The following is a 24,645-nucleotide window of genomic DNA, read 5'->3' as shown; positions in this document are numbered from 1 at the left end:
GTAACACAGAAATCCTAGCTTGTGTGGCCTCCTGTAGCAGTAATGGAAATTAGGAAACTACCCTCTCCTCACTTACTATTGAAACAAGGCAAGGTGCTATTCAATGCACTTGAGGAAACAAAAAAATTTGCAATCAGGCTGCCACCAGGTAGGATGATCAAGGAACCGGGCTGTTCATCACCATCTTCTGCTTCCTGCCTCTTTGTCTCACGATTCCTGCCTGGCTGTGATCAAACATGGTCAATTGTCTTAGAGTGTGTAAAAAGGCTGTTGTAAAAAGGCATGCACAAGATTGGAGGACGAGGCTGAGAAGGCTGCAGGTAAGAGCATCTACTGCACCAGAGAACATCACCTGGAAACAAACTCCTTTCTCCCAAACAGAGAGCCTCTGATCCAGTTCATTGCTTTAAGGGTGAAAGAACAGAATCTAACAGTAATCTGTCATTTTTCCACCCATCCCCTGGTTAGAGCAACAGTCAGGACCTGGGATGTGGCTTTAAAGAAGAATATCAGGGTATAAGCACCAAGGAAGCTGACATATCTCTGGGCACAGAGGGATCTAGGAAAAGGCCAGGGTGACTTTCTGTAGGCTCCACTGCAGGATAGACCGGTGTATGAATTAATAGGACAAACTCTACTGCCATGTTAGCCTACAGACTCCCTAAAGAGGGCCTGCTAGCGTGGAAGAGTGCTAATTAACTAGGTACTATACTAAAAGCCACGGAGAATTGGTTGTGCAATTATGTGCAAAAATGTAGAAATATGGTATGGATGGATGGATAGATACATTACAGTTAACGGTACCATTTCTAGAAATAAGTACCATGTGATAATTAATATTGCAGGTATTCGTATTTTATAGATCGTAGGTATAATCTATGAACACTTTTCACCCTCATAATTAAAATTAAATTTCAGTCGCGTCATACTGTAATGGTATCTTTCCCTGTTCACAAAACGAACCAATCAATTTCAATCTGTTTGTTGCTGCCACAAAATTGGCTTCAAACCGAAGAGAATTAAGATAACATATAGAGAGTATAAATTACAGTAACTGGATTTAGGTATGTCACAATGGCTGCTGATGTACTGTTCCTCGTGGTGCTGTGTAATTAAATTGCTTACCTTTAATGTGGGCTCAAGTCTCAAGTCGATGATGATGCACAGAAAATCGAGACGTGTCTCTACATTTTCCACGTTTTAAGTCCACGACAAATTAAAAGATTAACTAATAAACACTTAACGTTGAATGAAGTGGCATTGAAATATTATCATGATGCACAGATCACTAAACAAGTACAGCAAAATGCTATTTAAGTAGCTGTCAATTTAATATGTTTACCGGAAACCGCAGCTGGTATTGTTAAAGTAGGTTTTTATGACTATAGCTGATCATTGGCTGTAAACAACTCACAATTAAACAGTTTTTGAGATGACAGGATGGCACTCGATAGCTGGGAGTGGTGCGGGTGCTCAGACATTTTAATGATCAAGCTTTGGCACTGGACTTTGAAACAGGCCACAGACTAATGGATTATTGAACTTGAAGTTGGAGAATTCATTGATTCGGACCTAAAGGAGCGCCTTCCACACTTCTTAAGCACCGAATAGCTGGATGAGCAACAAAAAGGACACACTTCATTATTGGCAGAATGCGCTTTTTACGTCCTTCTGAGACAAGAAGTTAGATTCTGTATATTACACAGGTAATACAGTCAAGCAAAGGGACAGCGGTTCCATTTCCTCGTTCCCTCCCGTGGGTCCTCTGCCAGTCGCTCTCATTTGCTATGAAGTTTAAGACACTGAAACAGCAACGGCTCCAGAAAAACAAGTCGAGTTAAAGTTTTGTGTGTAAACACTGAGACGGCTGTTTATCCAAAGCGTGCCTATAGCGGTATAACAGCAATTTTCTACAACCTGCTCTGGAACAGAGAGGAACCGCAGCTGAACAGAAAACAAAACACATTATGGCACAAGCTTCTGCTTTGTGCTTTTCTAATTAATCCTTAATTAATCATGAAGAAGAATTGGAAAGGAGAAGGTTGTGTTGGCATTTACGCTGATAATATCCACACAGTCGTGGGGCAGAGACAGTGGCAGGCAGACAGGATGACAGCATTTATAATGTAAGCAAGTTTTTTTTTTTTTTACAGTCTTAAATTACAGAAACTTTCTGTTTATCACACATCCCATACCTCTTGGGACAGACGGGGAAAGACGTGTGACCCGACAATCATCATTTAGCAAATGAGGAAGCTGAATGCTAACCAGATATTCTAATTAATATTCTGAAATTAATGGAAACGCTACAGAGAGACACACAATGAGAACTTCCTGGAAGCCGAGGCAACACTGCAATGAACAGTTAATAATGCAGTCTGGCTCCAAAGCACAGCTTGGTTAATTAGGCGGGGGAGAGTATCTGACCATCTTAGACAGTCAGCTTTTCATTATAGCAAGACCTTACTTACAAACCAAGAACTTGGAGGATTATGAGATGATTTTTAATTCTTTTTTTTTTTTTTTTTTTCGGACCTTCGAGAAAAAGGTTATGCAACGGCCATGCCTCACCTGGACTTCATCACTGGGCTCACAAAGACCAATAAGAGCTTTAATTTCAGGGTTGAAAGCGAAACAAAGCAAAATAAGCATCAAAACAGCCTTCGTCACGGAAGGTTTTGATGCTGTCTGCCAGCGTTCCTCTGAGGGTGTATGTGTCAGCCCCCGACTGACCCCACGCCACTCACCGGCAGGACAGATGAACTGTAATCACAGCATCACACAGCACATCTGCAGAGACAAACAGGTGCATCCTAATCACCTGATCACAGTTTGGTTTCCCGACACCCATTGGGATCTTGTGAGACCCACCGTACAGCCAGGGAATTATGGGAAGGTGCACAGAAAAGAAGTCTGATTGGATTAGGCTGGATGCGACGTTCCATACACAAAGGAGCCTCGGAAATCGATTGTAAATCATTTCAGAATTTAATGGTGAGTAAATACAGTATGTACAGTAAGCAGAATCACCGTCTATACATGTTAAAACCGGCCATTCTGGCATTAAAAACGATTTAACAATATTGTTGTGCAAAGACTTGAAACATTGTACTAAGCATAAATATTTTTATTTGATTAGTTTAATCAGTTTTCTTGTTTTAATCTGGAAAATAAATGAAAGCCGAGAATAAAAATGCTGTATATCTGCTACCCTAACACAGATAATGCTTCTTCAGAGAGCCATACTAGAGTTTTTTCCTTTGACATTTATCTTGTCAGCTTTTTTTTTTTTTTTTTTTTATTAAATGTGCTGGATGAGTAGCACTTTGCAGACTGTGTGCAAGCTGTTTGTACTGAAGGGAACCAGCTTCCTGACAGGACGGCTAAAAGACTTTTAATGCACGTACACTGGGCTCGACGCGGGGCACGGGGGGGAGGATGGAGCTACGGTCCCTGGAGCATTGGGCACCGTACTCACCCGAATTATTCAGCATCCACTGCCATGCGAAAAAGTAAAATAAAAGAAAAATTCTACTGAGATGTAGAATCACTTGAGAGATTCCAGACAGAAATGCCCATGGGTGACTGCTCTATTACCATGCGCCCGCTGTCCGCTGGCCAGCACCTAAGGGGGAGGTCTGGGCTGCAGGGAAAAGGCCGCAGTATTACCTTGCTAGTACAGTGCACCCTCAGTGCCCTCGCTGGCCAGAGGGTCACCTGGATACCTTTGCCCAAACCGACCAAGCTTTCTCTGCCCATCCTGCCCAACAGCGCCCCCTTGGGACAAGTTAAGTCACGCCTCACTTTGACTGCGAAACAGGTGTACTTTGTATGTCGCGCGGCTGACAGTGGGAGAGGCTCATTAATCAGTACAAACCTGTCAAACGTGGCACATTCCACGTGTCACCGCAGCGACCGGCGTTAAATGAAGTCTGTGTTGTTCCCACCTCCCCCTGGTATTTAGTGAATGTATACCTACACGGTCCTTTTTTTTTTTTTTTTGAACAGATGAACACGCGCATGCCAGTGTCCGTATAATGCAGCATGCATTTTACATGAACTGTGTGCATGGCCGCCTCCAAAATGCCAATGAATGCAGCGTTAACCTTCAGCGCTCCAGTAAACATCCAATCAGACCCACCCTGGTCCCCATCCGGCGCTTAAACCTGTCCCCAAGTCCCCAAAAATAAACACAGATCAAACATCTGCAGGGCCTGTCGTCTCGCTCGGACACTCCAGCAGGGAGATGTCAAATAGGTGTAGCATGGAATAGAAGCTCCTAGAATGTGAGGGCACATTTCTGTAATACCGTTCCTGCATCTCTGCTGAAAGCCTGTGTGTTAGATATACCTGCAAGACACAATGTAGTGTGGATTAAAAGGATGATTATGATGATGATTGAGGTTGTTATGATGATGGTGATGATGATGGTGGTGGTGATGATGAGGGCTGCCTGGAAGCTGCAGACCATGCCTCTGCCTGGCTCTCATGCCATGGCGTCATAAATTCCACCTTACAAATGCATGGCCAGCGTTGTATAATTATTACCACCCGGAATTACATTTTCTGGATGACCTGCACTAACAATGTGCCCTTATGAGTGAAAAAACAATAAAGCTGCGAAGCAGCTTTAATAAAAATGACAGGCATCCAAGCGGAGAGGAGCAACCTGTATATAGCGACCTGCTTATTAATGCATCACGTTCACAAACAACGTGAAGACGCTGGGAAAGCCTGTGTGCAGACAGGATGTGTGAAGACTCAACTGCGGCCACCTTTGCAGCTTCCACATCTGCTGCGTTCCAAACCCGCATCCCCCAGCCTGGCATGCTGCCCCCCTCCATCCACTGCTCCCACCCGCTCCCCCCACCCCCCCGGATGCGGCAGATTGGGAACGGCACACCGGCGGAGGCAGCACACTCATCTGCCATTAGTTTCTTGTTATTTGCTATACCGCCCCCCCCCCTCGGCCTCCCCTGCCGAGGCCCCTGGGAGAACGAGATCGGCGATGACGGCGGGGGGGTAACCGTTTGCAGAGGGGGGATAGGGCTGATAAGAGGCAGACGTGAGCAAGTGCAGGCAGGGGAGGCAAACACAAACATTTGGGGGGGGGGGGGGTGGGCAGATACTAAGGTACCAGTTGTCTACTCAGGCAGAGCAAGAATTAGCCTCCTTCTGGCGATACCACGGACGCCACGGCCAGCTTCTCTCTCTGCCCGCCATGTAACGCATTTTTACACATCCTAAAACATACGGAGGCAAAGACGTGCGCTCTCAGGAACGCTGACCGCTGCAAGGAGATTTTTACAGCCGGTGCGGCGCAGGTGTGCGCCACGCTGTGGGTGTCTGCGCATCGGGGGCCATCTATAAATGCTCCCAGCTTCACGGATTTACTAAAAGGGGGGTGTCCCGGAATAGATCGGCTCTGGCATCAAAGGGGCCTCTTTGATTCCATATCCCGTCAATTTACAAAGCCTTCTGGGAAACCGTGGAGCTTCCTCGAGGCCACCTGGCCTTGCATATTGAATCGGAAGCCGCTTGCCGTCCCAGCGAATGTCACTCTTATTAATTCTCTGAGCTCAGAGACCCACCGTATAGGAGAAGAAGAGCTGAAAGATTATTGAGAAGTCAGGCTTGGTCATGCCTCATAATACACATGCTGAAAATCACTGCCCTGAAATCCTTTCCATGCAACATTTAATACATTTCAAAATTCCTTTTCTTTCGGAAACTTGCAATATCAATGTCTTCTTATAAATTCACTGTAATTCCCTCAGACACAGACACTTGGTGTATGTTCTTGCATAGCAAATGAATCAGAGGTGTATCATCTACCATCTTTGAAAGAGAATGTTTATAAGCAAGTTAGTGGGGCGACGAATAAAATCATAAAAATCGGTAACCAGCACTGAAACGGTAATCACACGCAATACAGAGAAGTGGTGAAAGAGAGAATGACCTTCACATAGACTAGCTCTGCTCTGAAGATCTTTTCCTTTTACTTCTCCATTTTAGCACCATTGCAGAAAATTACAGAGGTTTTTTTTTTTAAGTGCTTGGTATTAAAAAGAAAAAGTAACTTTGATATGAAGAAAGGGGTGTCACAGGAAAATATCATCCTGTGTTGTTTTTTATGCATATAGCACCTCAGAAATATCCACTACATTACCAAAGGCAATAGAGCTGAAGATATTAGCTACTGCGGAATTAACATACAGTGTGTGTGTGTGTGTGTGTGTATTGAACGTCCAGGATGACATCTGGGGGAGCTTTAACTAACGAAGGAATTGTGACATTAGTAGCAGGGGATGTCGGGATGCAGAAAAGGCACCAGAAGACATTTTGGCATGCTGTCCACAATGATGTTCCCGCCCAACTTTGTGTGTGCTGACCTGTCTGCAGCAAACTGCAGACCTCGTAACCGTAGCCTTTAGGATGCAAAGCGGATAAGTGAATAGCGTGTTCGTAAAAAAGGCTGGAGGCTGAGGCGCCGAGCCTCGCAGAATGACAGCATCTATTTGTGTGCACTAAACTCATTTGCCAAAACACGGAGACGTGCAAATGCACACATAAAAGCCCCTTGTGATCTTCAAGGAAGTTCTCGCCTGGGTTTGATTATAATTACCGGCAACATAGTTCGCTGACATGAGCTAGAAATCCGAAACACTGCTAGTTTTTTTTTCCATTTTTAAGCTTAATCCTATAACATCATAAACCTAAATATTTATGACAAATCGGATTGGAAATTGAAACAAACATGTAGGTGATGAAGGCATCTAGGCACAATGATAAGTAAATGACAAAAAGCATGACATTACGTGATAAAATAAATATTACGGCAGCATAATTCAATGACAGCTCTTCGTGTTAATTTTGCGGAACAAATTAATATACAAGAACAAACAGGCACGTACAGAGACATCTGTAATTATCGTAGCTTTTCCTCCGCTTTTGAACAAATAATTAAACAGCAGACCTTATGCGATACCAGTTATACTCTTTCAGATTAAGACCTCTTCAGATTCCGTGTTTGCTGAACACTTAAGTATATGTAAAATAGAAGCAATGTGCTAATGTTTATACGAAAGATGACCATCATTTTTAAGAATAAAATGCATTCTTCATTAATTGTGGCGTTACAGTTTGATCTTAGGCCACCGAGTAATAATAATCTAATGAAGGCAAATCAAAGAATAACCTAAACGTTGCATGCCTTGCATCTTTGTGGCATCCAAACCAAGAACTTGAGCCAAACGAGCTGAAACGAAAGACGGCGAATCAACAAGTCACACAATATCAGCAGAAATGACCAGATGGCATCTTACCTTCATAATAAATTTTGAATCCATGGGCGCTCACAGCGAAGTCGCTGGTGAGGCGCAGGGAGAAGACCGAGCCTGTGCTTGTCACCGGAGGGGGGATCTGGAACCCTGTTAACCTGGGGAGACAAAGGCGCATGTCACAACTCCGTCTCGCATGACACACTGCCTTCACACGCTAAGAAAACCATCCGTTTTCACACTGATCTGGCATCTGTACACAAAGACATGAACCCAAGCCTATGTAGCTCAATCAATGTCAGTCTGTTATTTCACGTCAATCCTCCATTATATCCATCGGTCTCCATTGCCCGATTATCCTGTATGGGCCCTTGCTAGACTGGAGCCTACGCTAGGAAGCTCAGGGCTGGAGACATGCTGGATGAGACACTCTGATCCATTACAACAAAATGTAATAAAATTGAAATTAATTAAAAACCGGCTATAAACTAATTACGCATTAAGAAGTATGACAATGCAAAACTACAACTCTATCTAGGGCATCAGTGTGTCAAGTCTGGGCCCAAAGCATCCAGATCTTCTGTCTCAGGAGGGTTCCCAGACATGTTTATGACTTGCTGTACAGCAGGGGAAATTAACCAGTAGAATTTTCTTTCATATTCTCCTCCTCACAAAGGCATTCCCACAAAGCAATAACTGAGATAAAGTACTCAGTAATTGTGCATTCAACCTTGACGCTTATAATGAGCGGTAACTCTGAGGCCGGTGATGTACTGCGGTTTCACTTCTTAAACGTGCACGCACGCAGCGTTTCTGAGCATGCATCTCCCTCATTTAAATGGAAGGCCCAACCATCTGTAGACTTTAGTTCATTTGCTGCAGTGATATATATTCTCAGCTAAACTCTCAGCAACAATTCCTTCCGATGAAGACAATCTGCATAATGAACAGGTAGTATAGATCTCCTGGAATATTTCTTAACACTTTCTGAATGTTATGTAAGTCTTGAGCATTATTCACCTGACGCTTTATAAAACTGCTACAGTATTGTGAAGTTCTTTTATTTAGGTTTTTACTTTGATACCATTATTTTATGCTTCATTTTTGTACTTGATAAGCAGTTTGAAGGATGAACTGATGGATGACTTCTCAATCACTTTAAAAACCGAACATCCTATTTCAGAATTATGCTTGCGCATTAATGCATGCATGCAAGTGCTTAGAAACAAAGGAGACAATCTTTTCAAAGTTAGTCTGCCATGTTTCATTAGATCTCATAATTGGTTTTTGGTTAAAAAAGCCTTTATCTCATCTGAGAAGGACTGTCTTTCTACCATAGCTGTTTACTCTGGAAGAGTAACATAAATATTAACAGCTTGCAGAATAAATGCCATCCCTTAGATGGCGCTGTAAGTGGAGCGTTTGGCAGAGTGCTAAAGAGGAAGGACAAGGGGGGCAGCATCCAAAGGCTTCCATGGCATGTCCCATTAAGTCGGCAGATATGATGACATGGTTTAACGCTCCCAAAATTTGGGTGTTGGCTACCCGCCTCCCCCTGCCCCAGCGGATGTCGGTGGGTGGAGGTTCTGGCAGCTCGGCCGGCAAGTGCTTTTTAGCGTGAGATGCGGCGCGTGTGTGCAATGGCAACGTTTTTCCAGCAGAAAACACCTCATGAGAATTATTCAAACTCAGCAGCTCAATGCCTTTCCCCTCAATTATTAAATACAAACTAAGTCGAAGCCAAAACTACTTTCCGAAGTCGATTTAGCTTGGGCTTTCTCTGCCCAGTGCGACTACCTGAAATGCAGTGTTATACACTTATTTCATGTATAAAATTTGTCAATGTTTAGAAAATTCCCTAGGGTATCAAATGGCTTTCTTCATAAAGTAATTAACCTTTATATGAAAGAACTTTTGAGAAGGGCTCTTCTGTGCATGTAAATATAATTTTACGGAGATAAAGACTAAAAGCTTTTTTTTTTTTTGTTTTCCCTTGTCAGATTTCCAGATGAAAGGCTTTGTATATAATGAGCAGGGAAACCTCCATAATGTTAATACAGCAGCCTAATACAGAAGCATGGAGAACGAAGATCTGAAGAGATGTACATGGTCGTAAGTCACTCGCGTGGTTATTTATTTATTTATCGTGTAGAGTCTGATGCCATCTGCATTGAAGATTCCCGAAATTCATGTCTACCCCTTACCAAGCAATGTAGAAAACAGTGACGTTTATTGATGACTCTAGCACCGATATGTGTGCATGTACATGTGAACATGTGATCATTCCACATCGTGGGGGTTAGGGGCGCAGGACCCACGCAATCGGGAAAAACCCCAGAAATTTTTTTTGCCCCCCCCGTGGCGAGCAAAGAGAAGTGAGAAGATACGACAAACGCGAGACACAAAGATCACTGTGAGACATCACGCGAGAGACTGCTGTGACCACCAGCACTGTACATCTATTTCATGCACGAATGAGTTACTAAACTTTTTGTATATCATCCGCTGGCCTTCACACATAGTCTTCACACATTCGTGAAACTCCCAAAAACTTCCCATTTAATTTTTTATGCCAACCCTGAGATATATTGAAACCACGACGGGGAAAGCCGTGATGCAGAAGGTTGACCATGTATAGCGTGTATATCATAAGGCCATTGTAAAAACACCGAATAGAGGCTTATGTTTTAAACTACTTTGACGGAAGTATTGAAACTACTTTGCCATATTGTAATGGAACCTACGAGACTTTACAACTAATACTTTTCAATGAAGGCCATTATAAGTTATATTGTCATTTGTTTCTTCATAAGTCCTTGATTAAATTAAAAGTAGGGGAGGGAAATACTAAAGACTAGTTACTATGATTGTTGCTCATTATTTGGCTTCCTTACAGGTTGGAAAAAGAAAACCTGTTATCATACTGATTAATTTACCATATGTTTCCAGTTACCTAGTAATTATAATCATAAAAGAGGGCCAATCAGCTTGATTTGTAAGGCTGTTCAACATAGATGTACCAATACCTTCCTAACAAGGTTTCTAATGGTTACACAATGTCACGGCCTTGGGGAATTTCTTGTGAACCTGTCACAAAATATACGTATATTAAAGTATGGAAGCCAAAAATATGTCGTTTAAAAACCTTCCAGACTGCAAAGGGAGCCTCTAAAGGGGATACAGTCTTTCCTCTGTCAGGTGTCTCCGAACATCCTTAATTCTGTTTAAATTCAGCAGGATAGTCTTAATGCTATTTAAAGGCGGTATGCACAGGGTGGGGAACGTCGTTTTTTTTTCTCACATTTTATTTTGGGTGTCACAGCAAAGGGCAGCCACTTTGCAGAGCCCTGGGAGCAGGGGGTTACAGGTCTTCCTTGAGGGCCATGGGACTGCGGCATGCGACTATTCAGGCAAAACCGGGCTCAAACCAGCGACCTTCTTGTTACAGGCCCAGAGGATTAGCCCACTGAGCAACACACTAAAGCCAATATTACACCTAGGATACTGGTATTAGAGCCTTAATGTATGCTGCCCAAAGACACGCTTCATCGTGCATCTTCACTATTGCTCACATCGCTAAATGAGATTCAGTCCAATAATTCCAATATATAAAAATTCCAGAACTATTTGGGTTCAGTAATTCACAACAAGGACGCTTCCCAAGCTTCCTCCTGGCACGCAAGTTTAAATGAGTGAATATTTACTTCATGGAGGAATTATATTACTCATTATTAAATTAAGCAACCTCGAGTTCAGCTGAGATCTGTGGGCACCTCACATCCTGAGGTTAGAGTTTGTATACAGACACTGAGCCTTTCTTTGCATGTATTTTCCCTTAAGGCCTACTCTGTTAGACCAAACAGTCACTCTGAGTCCCTATCTGACTCCCTCATGTGCTTACGGATGGCCAGTCCTCATGTGCCCCTTAAAGCCAACTTTGGATCTGAATAAATGCTTGCAGAACCAGATCAATAAGCCCACATATCCCACATAAACCCACTTTGGGGCGACACTGTTAATCTAGCATATGATTTGAAAACAGATGTGGCTTCATAAAACAAAGTTCTATACAAGAATCATCTGTCAATTTCAAAAGGGTCTCTTTGTGACAACACAAGTTGTACTATGAATCCAAGCTGCCTTGTGACATCAGGCATCTGTTTCGAGCAAATCCATGCACAACAGGAGATTCCTGCGCGGCGGAATGAGCAAACAGCACACACTCCAGTATTTTCACAGCTACATCCTACCGCTCCTGCCGAGGCTGCGAGGAATCTGCATCACGTTGTGTCCACTGGCTGGGGCAATGAAGGCAGCGGGAATTACGCCGTATGCCTGCAGAGGTAAACGCCATCTCCCAGTAAACCATCGGGGTCAGCGGAGCAGGCAGTGTGTGGCAGCCGTCAGCTCCACCTCTGGTCAGCACCGCAGCGCACTCAGAACGTGGAGGAAGTCATCAGGACGTAATCTATCAGCTCAGAGCGACTGATCCCGTCGAAATGAAGCCAGTCTTACCACCTTATCTTTCCTGTGTCTGTTTAAGCCTGGGCACATCCTGGCATTAAACAGTCAGCAAAGGCGGTAACGCAAGCCAGGACTTCAGTGAGCGTCGATGATACCTTAAAAATAATCGTTTAAAAAAATCAACAATGAGCCTACATAAACTATGAATAACATCACCATGAAATGGTCGCAGCGTACATAATATTTAAGTTCAAGCAACTTATATAAAAGATGAACACAGCTGACTCTATACTTCTGTTATACTCCCTCCGATTATGATTATGCAGCTGGAAAATATGCAAATGATCTCAACTGTACCTCCATGCTCACCTGGAGCCATTTAATAATGCTGTATAGATATACCTTCCATCTGGACTTAAATAATGGTGTCCAACTGGAAACTGCCCGGGTGTAGCTACAGTCTGCGAAACAAGCAAATTACTCACACGTGGATAGGATTTTATAGAATTAATGAATGGTTAAATATAGTCATGGTTACATGCCAAAAGCCAGACATTGAAGGACCTCCTGACATCTCAGGCGATCACAACAGTGTTATTTAAGCGTGAACAGTATGGAGTTTACGGTGCCTGGGGGGGTCAGGAAGCGTTTTTTTTAAACCGCTCTGCAAATTGAAACAAATACATTTCCTGCCTTTGCCCTTAGCAAAAACAGCCGAAACAAAGGCGTTGCTCCTCGTCAGTGGAGCGCCGGGCCGGAACAGCTTAGACAGCAAGAATCTCCGCGCCGCACTGGGGTCGCCTTTGCCCTTTCAGAGCCTCGGACACCTTCTCACACGAGTACGTGCTTCCGCTGTACCGACACGGGTGCCCCAGCTAGAGTTCCTTTCATCATTAAACGCGTAATTTAAAGAGAAAGGGATCTGCACTCTCCGCAGGGCTATCCGAACGCCTCGCTATCGGAGCCAGGCAATCTGGTGCGTATCAGAAGCAACCTGACATCCAGAGGCCAAGGCAAGGTGGCTTTGTATTACGAATGCAAGGGCTCGTTTGGGCACACGCTGACTGGGGGGCTGTAAGGACTGACTGGGAGACTTGACTAAAGGTGCGAAAAAAATCTCACCCTCAGTTGTGCCCTCATCAGGACAATCCAGCTCCATGACAAAGTGAAGCTACAGTATACAGAATAATTATTGGGAGGGCCACAGTGGCTGGGCTTAGGACTGTCGCCTCGCACGTCTGGGGGTGGTGGCTTTGGGAGTTTGTATGATCGCCTTCATTGTGTTCGGTTCTCTAGGTACTCGAGGATCACCCAGCAGCCTAAAAACGTGCAGTTTGGTCAGAACCGTTTCTGTACATTGCACTAATGTGCCTGATTTGCCGAGTCCGTGCTCTGTGACCGACTGGAATCCCACCCAGGCTCCAGGATGACCGTGACCCTCTTCTGGGGAAGTGCTTATGGAAGATGGATGGCCGAACGGATGAAGAACATGTGCTGTCAAACACACTATCTCTTGGAGGGGTGTGTGTGTATGGAGGGGGAGGGTGCAAGCATCCATTGTTTTTTTTTTTTTTTTAATTACTGTTCAATAAGCTGTTGATTTAGACATAGAAATCAATACTTGATTCTTTTTCCCCCAAATGAGAACACTGACCTCTGCGACAGAATTAAGAATTAGGGTAGAGCGAAAACTGACAGAGCCCACGGCCCTGGATTGAGCCGCACTTCCGAATCCTGATCTAACAAACCCGTCTGTCCAATCGATGGTGCGAGCCAGAGGCACGCACACCCATTTGAAGGTAAGTGATGAGCAGCCTACTCACACAATTCCCCAAGAACCGTCTTAGATACGTGTGCATATTATCTACAGACGAGGCTGCAGCACTGCAGAATCACACAGTATGACACGCTTTATCCGGAGCCTCACTCGCACGCGTGTAATTTGTGTTTTTATGGCAGTTACATGGGCACAATGTGTGTCCTGGCAAGTTTGCGCAAAACAAAATGAATCTGAAAACTTTTTCCTCCGTTCAGCCCCACCTGCCTCGCCTGATAAGTGTCTCAGCTCCCTTCCAGCTCGGAGCGGGTCGATAAATCAAAGAGTGTAACTGCGCCAGGCGGGCGGCTGTAACCTAGTAGCCATTGCCCGTGGTACGGCTACGTCCTGGACTAGGGTACCGACCTTCGGCACACGTTTCCGGCAAATTCAAAAACGCCAGAGTTCCTCCTAATAAAGCGCATATAAAGAATGTCAGCATGCCTTTCAGAAACCACACTGCGTAATTTGTAAGATGAGATATGCTTTGCACATCCCAGGGGGAAATTCTTTTTCATCTATAGAAAAATATAACAAAGGACATGTTTATGCATTTCTGCATCATCACTGTCTTAAAAGTGGTTCATGATCGCAGTACGTGTGACGTACGTTTTACATTGCATAATACAGAATGTTAACATGATATCATTGCTGTTCCTAGCCTGAATACACCTCAGAGCATCGAGATTTTCTGGAAGATAATCATATTTAACTTCATAACTTTATTAAACCAGCTGATGAACGGAGAGAAATGGCCGGGGGGGGGGGGGGGGGGGTTATGCTGACCCCACCACCTCTTCCGGTACTTCAGTCAATAAACCTCTTTGGTGCAGAGGCATTACATTTGAAGCACATCTATCAGAGGACGATAAAAGCTAGACATTGGTATTGTCCTGCGGTCTAGGTCTAGACCGGGGATTATTAATGTTTTGAGGATGGAGGGCCGATTTAGAGGACTTGCATTAGACGGAGGGCCACAAAATGAAAAAATGTAGATGTGAAATACATATGTAGTCTAGAATCAACCGTTTAGTTGTTTGTTATTTGTTATCATTCAGTTGTGACTATTTGCATGAATTAAATTCGCACAACTAAATTTAACTATTACAATAAGATGACAAATAACATTAATAAATGCTCAGTGAGATGGGGGCATTCCCCTACTATTATATTAGGGGGGTGCCCCGCCCCCCTAATAGCATCTCTCACACCCTCTTGAAGGCCAAGTTAATTTTATTTCATTTTATTTTCTATATAACGCCAGACCACAACATCTTTATATATATATATATATATATATATATATATATATATATATATAAATTTAAAAAACTGAGTTTCCCCTTATGGGGATCGAAAGAAAAAATCCACACAGCATCAAAATGACAAGTTTTTATGACAACGTGGGAACATTTGGTCCCCACAATGTAATACAAGCACCACACACCACACTTAAATGAACCAAAAGTGCTTCTAATTACTATACATGCATTTCATGTGACATCACACTGAGCTCTCACAGGATGTATGGCGTGTTTGCACCGGCTGCCACTGGGCCCACAGGCTGCATGTTGACAAACCCAGACACACTACGTATAAACAGAAACTAGTCCGCTTCCTTGAGACAGTCGTGAATTCATCGTTAACCATTTTTGGGGTACAGATCTTTTCCCCCATGAGTGTCGTGCTCTTTGGCGAACCACTGCTCCACCATCACCCAAGCTGCCTCGTCAACCTAACACCGACATTTAACAAATTAACACAAAACTGACGTCTTCAAGGACATAGTGGCGCACGCCGCTATAAGGTGATAATCACATTCAGCCACGTTTCCTGCGCCAATTTATTTACCTTGTGAACAAGCCACTTCAACAAATCCTCATGAAAACGTCTTATAAACTTCTTTGTTGCGAAACATGGGAATGCACTCCTGCCAACAGCAGTGCACGGTGCACAATAAACGCAAACGAGGAGTCTCTGGGCGGGGGATAATGTCAAAGTTGCATTATTAGCCTTTGGGGTGCATTAGGACCATTGCTTTGGGAATCTGCAGAGATGCACTGATCACAAATGGCCAAATGTGAGTCACTGAGTCAAGCCTAAATTGTATTAATTATTTTGGAAAGTGCATGAGCTAAACATCATTTAGAAGAGCTTTCCACTTAATGAAATATCAGAGGTTGATGATTAGGCAAACCACTTGACTCTTTATAATAAAGGCCTTATCTACATTATATGATAAAATGAGGGCATAAATAAAGCAGGTTGCCTTTTAGCCTGTCCCTCTCCATCACTGACACAAAGATAGCTGGTAACCAGGATGATAAGCATTCAGTTAATGACTTTCAAGAGAGGAAATTTGAGCTGCTTTCCAAACTCGAGCCCCGCCCTGACAGAAGCGGAATTTGGTTACTTGGTAAAGACGGATAAAGAGCACAGCCGCACACTGATGTTCCCCTCACCGCACAGGATAAACCATTCACCACCTACGGACTTCCCGGGAGCACAGCATCACCCACTGATTATCTCTGCTAATCCGAAAGTATCTTCAGAGTTAATGGATGACCACGCAGAAATCCTCCAGGATCGAGTCTAATGCTATTTTAATGTTTACTATTGTCAAGGCTGAGTCTTTTTGTACTTCTTCTTCATCAATGGTGTGAAAAGCACTCTGGGATTAATTACTAATGGAGCAGAACAGACAGAAGCACTGACTCGCCTCCACCTACCTCGCAATCACACAGACCTGCCGGTCTTTACTATGAACACCCACAAATACCGTCGGCTTTCTCTGAACCAGGTGGGGGCTCAGCTAATAAAGCTGCACTGGTCCTGTGCTGCTCGCCCTCATGAAGCTGGGAGGAAAGTAGCACCTGCATTCAGTGAAGAGCCTAACGAACCTCAGTGTGTAAATGAGTATGTACGTATGCACCCTGCGATGGACTTGTACCATGTTCTGGGAGACTCCTGGCTAGTGTCCCTCGCTGAGTGGCACAACATTCAGGCTTATTATTGTGGATGGAAGGAAGGAAGGAAGGAAGGAAGAAGGAAGGACAGAACTAAGTATTGGGACGGAGGGATTAATGAAGGAAGGAAGGAAATAAGGAAAAGAAAGAAGAAAGCAAGGAAGGGAGGAAAGAAAGGAAGAAGGAAGCACGAAACGGGAGGACGGAGGGAAGGAAGCAAGCAAGAGAATAAGGAAGGAAGGGACAGAGAATTGAAGAAAGAAAGAAAGAAAGAAAGAAAGAAAGAAAGAAAGAAAGAAAGAAAGAAAGAAGGGAAGCTCAGACGTACTAACAGTTGTTTTTTAATGACTGGAATTTCGACACATTGAACAGCAGCAAAAATATCTAGTATAGCTTAACAACAAATAAAAAAATTGACATAAAAATCACTTGTAGTTGAGCTACAGCATGTGCCCTTCTGTTAATGGACAGGTGTCCTCCTCTAGCAACATTCTGAAAACAGATCCTGCTGATCTTAATGGCAGTCAAGCCCCCTCACCAGGTCTTTATAAAGTTTGGTGGGTCCAACTTTTCCATTTCTAATTTTTCAAAGCAGAAGCACATTTCCGTCCTGTACACTATCTTGAATGTTTAGAAAGCACTTGTGCTCTATTTAAAATTGAAATACTTTTCTTTGAAGCTCCAGGTGAATATGTTATACTCTCCTGAGTATAACTTGATTTAATTCAGGATAAGCCCATATTAGAAAGCATGTGAATTCCTTTAAAACACATAAATGCTCCCCTTTTTACCAAACATTATTCCATTGCCCTAGACAGGTACATGCGAGACAGTAGCCTTAAATATTCATCCAGAGATTTATCCTGCAGCATAACTTGATAAATGAAAACCGATAAAGCCCCAGTGCCCAACAGACATGGTCCCACATGTGAACACATCACTGAGCTTTCTCAAAACGTTCCCAAGAACAACTAAAGCATCGCTGCAAGCTTAGGTTTAGGGCCATAACAAACATGCCCTTTCTTCAGCCACATGCAAGCTTCCAAGAGCCAATGGCAGATGCGAGACTTGCACGGTCGCATCTGACACATCTGTCACCACACAAGGTGACGGATATCAAATTAGTTCCAAACAAACATACAAATTCAGAGTCACGAATGCTGTGCGGAGCATCCGCCCCTCTGCTCAATGGTCTGGCCAGATGAGACACAGGTCTGGCTATGTTCTCTCTGGACTGTACCACTGTAACATGGGGAGGACCTCAGTGTTCATGGCCGCTTCAAATGGTGGCAATCCAGAACTACTAACCCTTGCCAAAAGCATGAATACATAATTGACAATAGCAGCGGGCAGTACCACACTACACTTCCCAGCTGTGGAGGACGTCTCTCCTACCACCTGACAATCATTCCTGGGCCCAATACATCTCCTTCTGCATTTGCTTAATGAAGTTTGTTGTGTCTGTCCCTTAGTGTTTAACAGATTAATATGAAAAGGACAGGGTGACATTGACTACACTCCCACACAGGCACCGTCAGGGGAGAATTTCAAATCTCTCTTCCTCTCAGATTAAGTGGAACGTCATCTACCGTTCTACATGTGTTAGGAAGGTTGATTTGTTCTTCGAATCCCGATGATGACAGTCAAGGTCTCATTATTTCACAAGAAAGCTGGAGCACTGCTTAATGTGCGCTGGTCTTTAGAAATGCACGGCGAAATCGAAAGGTCCATGACAGACAAGTTAAGTTCGTTCCACGTATGAGTCACGTGTGCGTGGCACTGTAGGATTTCGGCTTCTCAGAACATCCTTCGCTGGGTTACTCCCATCGGGTACACTGCAGTGATTCAGCAGTCTTACACAACACTTAGAAAACGGTCCCCAGAGATTCATCTTGATTCATTCCTTCCTAAAAATAGAGGACTGGAGGGGAGAAACAGGGAGACTGGTACTTAGTCAAATACAGCTTCATTTTTATTTCTTAATGTATCCCTACATTCATAAAACCGTGTTATTTCCGTAAGTGAGTTTAAAGAACTCAGGTCAGATAAAACACGATTAACATATTTAATACTGATTAATAAACATATAAATCCTCATGTAATGGAAATCATCGCTGTGGATTTGGGCACTAAATTATTTTAAATTCCATGCGTTGCCATTTTAATATTTACAGATTTCCACCAGTCTTAAATACTGCACATCACAGCTGTGTGAAAACTGCAGGCCGGTTAATTCAAATAGCTGGGTTTTGCACATCAGAATGAAGTGCTGGCTGTAAAAGCAGCCAATCGCTAAGCACATTTCACATCCAAAACGTGACGTTAATGAATCGATTGGATGCTGGGGCAGAACCACATGTCCAGAGTATATGGCCACACTAGGGAACAATTGGCTACCTCTGCACTGGGAAACGAACAGCCCTCGCCAAGCTCATCCAGACATAAATTGCCATCAAAAAACGGCATGAATTCCGTCACGGACCCATGAAAATGAGTCTGTTCAGCTGCTTATGGCCCCACATAGAAACAAAGTGCAGGAGAAAAAAGAAAAAAAAGACGGACGATTGTACAAATCGTCGCAAGCCGAGGAGGCTTTCCTGGATCACGCAGATTGTTTGGCTAAATTGTGCCTCAGCTGCTAATAACACAGCTCAATAACCCAAAGGAAAGTCCTTCTGCTTCCGTGAGGCCGAACCAGACGAGCCACAGCGTGGAGAGCAACATTGACTCAGAACATCCTGTCAGCGAGGGGTGGAAAAAAAATAAAACATCTCTCTGGCCCTTTTACAGGTTAGTGTGATGTGTTGGCCCAATTTCTATTACAAATAGCCTGTTCGTTTACGTAAGAATCCCCTTGCATTAAAAGAAAATAGTAAATAATAAAAAAAAAAATAAGAGAGCATTATGCCTTGTATGTATAACCATGAATGGGGGGAAAAATTCCAAGTATGAGTAAGGTTTGTTCCCATGTGAGACCTGCTGGTAGAGCAATCTGGTCCAAAGTCACAGGAATAACTCAATGTGCATCTTTGCAGCTAAAGTGTAGCATTTCATTTGTTCTGATGGACATCAGAAGCTGTATGTTTTTATTCAGTGTTCAAAGTATTAAGACACATTAAAATGTACAGACTGAGATACATTATCTCATACTAAGCTGAGGCAAACAGGACTGTATCTCCTGAAAATATAATCTCCTAACCCATAGGGAAAAAAACAAAAAACTAAAGCCATTACTTTTGACATATTCTACTGATATCTGAAATGATACCGACGACAAACTGATGACAAAATCAGAGGTTAGCCAAATTGTCTTTGAACAGGGCATTCAAAAAGATACACATAGCACATTCAAAGATTGTTTTGATAGCAAATATTTGAAATGTGGTGCAGTAATACTGGGCAGGAAAATAGTGTGAGCTAATGTGAAAGGAAAATGTGTCCAGGATCAGAAAGAGTATAATCTTTTAGCAGAGGATTGAACCATATGGGTGCTGCCACAGTATGGGGGTCAGTCACGCTGGTTTGGGGCATCCCCCTGTGGCATGGAGTTAGAGGGGGCAGGTGTGTCCACTAGGAGGCATCGGCCTGCCTGATGAAGGGGGAGGTTCTCCTATATTATGCTCACTGGGAAGCCGTGGGTGGCCCCGTCTGTTGCTCACGCCACTGCGCAGGGGTAGGTGAGGAGGTGAGCCGGACATCAGGGTTGGCGGCGGTCGTCTGTCACAGATCCCCGGCGGTTAAATACCACCGGTCACACGTCACGCGGCCTCCGCCAGCGGCTCGTTTCGCTCGGAAATAAACTCAGCCGTTCCGTCATTTCCAACGAGCAAACGCAACTCCACACAAAGGCCCCTTCAGTAGAGTCGACCCCAGAAGCCTGCAGGAAGCGCGCTGACTGTTTGAGACTTCCCAGGCATGGCGGGATGTTTCCGAGATTCCCCATTAACCGCGGTAATCGCATTTGTGCGGCTGAACGTGGATCAGTGCAGATCGGTGAATCTAAACCACTCGCTGGGTACATTCCGCGCACATGTCATGTCACCAGAGAAACCTGCTGCTTCTATATGGGGGAGAACTGGAACCACATCATTATCCACGAATAAATGAAGCGTGACAGCAACAAGCAACTAATCCTTTGATGCAACGACAACGTTTTGTTTATGGATGAATATTGTATGGTGCCACCTATCCTTTAACTAAAGGTATTTATCCCTGAGTGTTTGCAGAGAAGTACTCTAATGGCCAAAATAATTTCAACACTTATGCATAAATCTTAAGGGCTGATCAAACAGATCCTTCTAAGAAAAAAATGATAGACCACTCATTATAAATGCATTTATACAAATCAAACAGGGCAAGTAAAAAAATCTTGAAAACTGTTGGTTTTAGAGTGTAGGGCAAAATATGTCTTTGTTAGGGTTTGCTACCACATTAATACTAACCCAGTGACTATTCATTTTGTGTTGTTTTCTAATATCGCTGGACAATCAGAACATTCACGAAGAAACAGACTTTTAAGTCGCTGCCCATTTAGGCGGAGGAGGAATAATTGTTGGAAAACAACGGTTTAGTTCCCAGAAGTTGGAGTGGGCTTTCTGGCAACAGTCCACGCTTCCATATATAGGCCAGTATGGCAGCTGGGAAGTGAGCGTGTGGCCTGCCAGGGACAACACGACATCTCCAGTATGCGTACGTATTGAAATGGCTGCTCCAGCACAGCGGGCACTCATGGGAGTTTTACTTGTTCTGAGGGCAGAAGGAAAAATGATTGGTTCAGGGAGATACCCAATCAGATTGTAGATGAGGTGGGTCCAAGCAACTAGGCGAAACCAACTGATCAGATGTTTTGGTCCCGCCTCCTCTAGCTGCTTGGACCCACCTCTTCTACAATGTTATTATCTCTCAGAACCAATAATTTTTCCGTCTGCCTTCAGAACATTTTTGTGCAAATAAAACTTCAGCCAGTTCACCGCACACAAACGAATAGTTACGTCTGCCCTGGACGAAAAGCCTTAGAGAAATTAGTTCTGGACAGATCAATTCCAAATACACTAAGGCTGATCGGCGACTAATGTGCTTTGGGTTTTGCGTCCAAATTCTTAATAATATAATTGAATCATCTACTGCGCAATGAGACCAATATCTATTGTGTTTCAGAATCCTACCTAGATTTTTGGTTTGTAGCTCACAGAGACAGTGATTTCCAGGGCTCAGCAATTCACTGCAATTAGCAGGTTTCAGTTTCACATCAGCGCTTGGTCTATTGTGAACATCACAGCATGGTCCTTTTAAGGGGGAACATCAGTGTTTAGTAGAAGAAGGGTAAAATAAGCCCTTTCAGCAGTCGAATAAAATTGTCATTCAGGTTAAAATCCCAGCACCTCCATTCACGAAAATTTCCATTAAAAGGCAAACAGATATGATACATATTTATATTATGAATTACAATGAAAGAGAGCATCAGAGTTTTAAAAGAGGGGAGAATATTCCTTGACACGGCAAATAATTTAATTACCGGAATTACGTTTCACCCTGGCATCCCCGACTCTCAATCCCACAATCATGCCAATGGGGTGATACCAGGGCACATATTTACGGTGCCTGTCCTACGCTCACATGCAGCTGACAGCTAAACCGCTCCTTCGGTGCTGTAAAATCCACATCAGCAGAAGAGAGTGACAGAACACTCACAAGTGCTGCTGCTGGAGGCTAAAAACTATAATTAAGATTCAAAAGACAACGCGAGAAGAAGCGGTCTGCACAGATGCACACAGACACACAAACACACGCAAACATACACACACAGCTGACGTAAAACTCTTATATAATGAATATTATTCCATGTTGACGTAGCTGAACAGTAGCTAACAAAGTTCAAGGAAGAGTCTTTTCTATCTACTTCTACTATCCAACAATGGTTACATCGCTGCCCCGACAGACAACACATGAAAAACTAATTAAGATAAAATACCAACAAGGCACGTTGACCTATAAAACTTCCAATAACTTATGCCAGACTTACAACTAACGGCTGACAGTATCAGACACTGGGCCTACATTTCATCTCAGTGTTTTTAACATCTTTCTCTTCTTTTTTTCTTTATATTAGAAATAAGAACCGTCGGAGCCAGTAACAGAGATTCATCTGGATCAATATCATCTCAAAATGCCCCAGCAGATATCAAACGTGGGAATTAAAATTATCTGATTTTTGGAAAGCAATTAGTTTCCCAGCACAATTTCTTCAGCTGCTAAGTAAAGGGTTTCACTACATTTCAAATCATTCTCTGCTATTATGGAACTCCAAGAATCTGTTCCCGATCTGTCAGGGCACTTGGCGCAAGGCCAAAACCTGCAGATCTCCACAGGGTCGATGTAGGAACCTGGTAAAGAGACATGTAAGAGAGACAGATTCCTGCTCCAGTCATCCTAAGAGAATTAGCAGCATTAGAGGAAACGCTGGAAGCTTGGTGCTGAACCAGCGCCATACATACTAATGCATGCAGAGATCAAAGAGTAGGAAAGGCCCCAAAACCCTGAGTGTGGAGGCAACGTAATTAACCTCCACATACCAGCCAATATTAATGGGAAAAAAAATATCACATGCTGAATTCTGACACCACGCTGAGCCGGGGCAACCAACAATCACACAAGCTTTGAACTGTGTAAGGTAGCATCGACTAATCTTTAAAATTACTATCCCACCCTTTCAGAACAACACTAGTATTCCTGTAAAACATTGTTATGCTGAGAGTTTCGGCAAAGTGCAGCTGTTGTAAAATCATCAGCAAATCTGGCTTCCAAAGTTCTGTTAAATATTTAATAATGTAGTCATTATACTCTAATGTGAGCCAAAGCAAGGTAATTTAAAAACATAGGATATTTATCACAGAGCTTACGGCCATATTATTTCAATAACTTGTTTAGTTACATTCTGTCACAAAGCCTTCACAGAATTTAATTTGAATTCAATAGTATGAAGAAAGGAGAGAGAATGAGTATTTCTGCCCTTGCCTCAATACAAAAGGTCTCTTTCATAACTAATAATGCATGAATCAAAATGATTCTTTCCACGATTCCATGAAGCAGACATTTCTCTTACTCTTTGTGTCAGGCAAAGGAGGAACTGAATGTTCCATATCTAGTTATAACAAAACCAACATAAAAAATAACACAATTATTTAGTGCCTGATTGTTTCCCACTGCACTTTCATTTTTCAGTGGTCCCCAACTTCGTGTCACTGAATGGCAAAGCACTGACAATTAATTATAGGAACACTATTTACATTCTGGTAAGACTTAGTATAAAGTTCTTGAGTCATGCCAAAGTACACACAACTCCTCTTTGCAGAGTGGAAATGACGGGAATGAAGATTTACTGAAGGAGGACCAAAGACTCAGCACTATCGATAATTCATTCATGAGGTACTCCAGGCTCCAAATTCATTTCCAGGGCATTTCAGCCTATTTGGATGGAATATTAGTAATGTGATGACACCCGACTTATATCAGGAAAATGAATAAGATCTGAAGACATTGCTAAGGAAGTTAAAGCATAGAGTGGAAAAATGAGGCTACAGCTAAATGAGAAACCCATGGCAATGATCGCAGAATCAACAGAAAGCTTAAGTGCTGATGGTGTGAAGATAGACGTTACAGTCAGTGTTTGTCTCCTTGGACCATCTGGAGAAACAAAGAGTCCAACAGTCATGAAAAATGCCACAGATAGGTATCTGGCAGAGCTCTGATGTTGGACTGAATACATACTCATCCATGATGAAAATTGTTCAGAATATTTCCTGTGACTGATTATGGACATGGAAGTGGGACAATGAAGACAGAAAGATGACTGACATCTTTGAACTTTGGTGCTGCTGAAGACTTGTTTTCCACTTCACTTCTTGAAAGGGCTCGATTGTGAAAACAATGACCATACCATGTTGTGGCCTAAAGAATCTAGCAGGACAGGACATTCTCAAGGACGGCCATCTCTATGGATACCAGGAGTCTACAGTGATTTGACAAAACCAAACAGCGATAAAATTAAGAAGGGAATGTCAGCTGTCAAATTCTTAGCCTGAAAGTGACTAATCTGGTTTGTTTTTTTATTAACTATGTC

The 24,645-nt window shown here is 43.2% G+C and overlaps 1 protein-coding gene across 1 annotated transcript in view; it reads right to left on the bottom strand.

The window, feature by feature from the left end:
• The window catches only part of csmd3b (CUB and Sushi multiple domains 3b), a 421,904-nt gene that overhangs the window by 270,916 nt on the left and 126,343 nt on the right, over window positions 1-24,645 (bottom strand). Inside the window, exon 4 of the mRNA XM_048993485.1 lies at window positions 7,326-7,438. Coding sequence (XP_048849442.1) covers window positions 7,326-7,438 — 113 coding nt within the window. The remainder of the gene's footprint in view (window positions 1-7,325; window positions 7,439-24,645) is intronic.

The sequence above is a fragment of the Brienomyrus brachyistius genome, chromosome 23, assembly GCF_023856365.1.
Source record: "Brienomyrus brachyistius isolate T26 chromosome 23, BBRACH_0.4, whole genome shotgun sequence".
Lineage (NCBI taxonomy): Eukaryota > Metazoa > Chordata > Actinopteri > Osteoglossiformes > Mormyridae > Brienomyrus > Brienomyrus brachyistius.
This window is presented reverse-complemented; position numbering and strand designations above follow the sequence as displayed.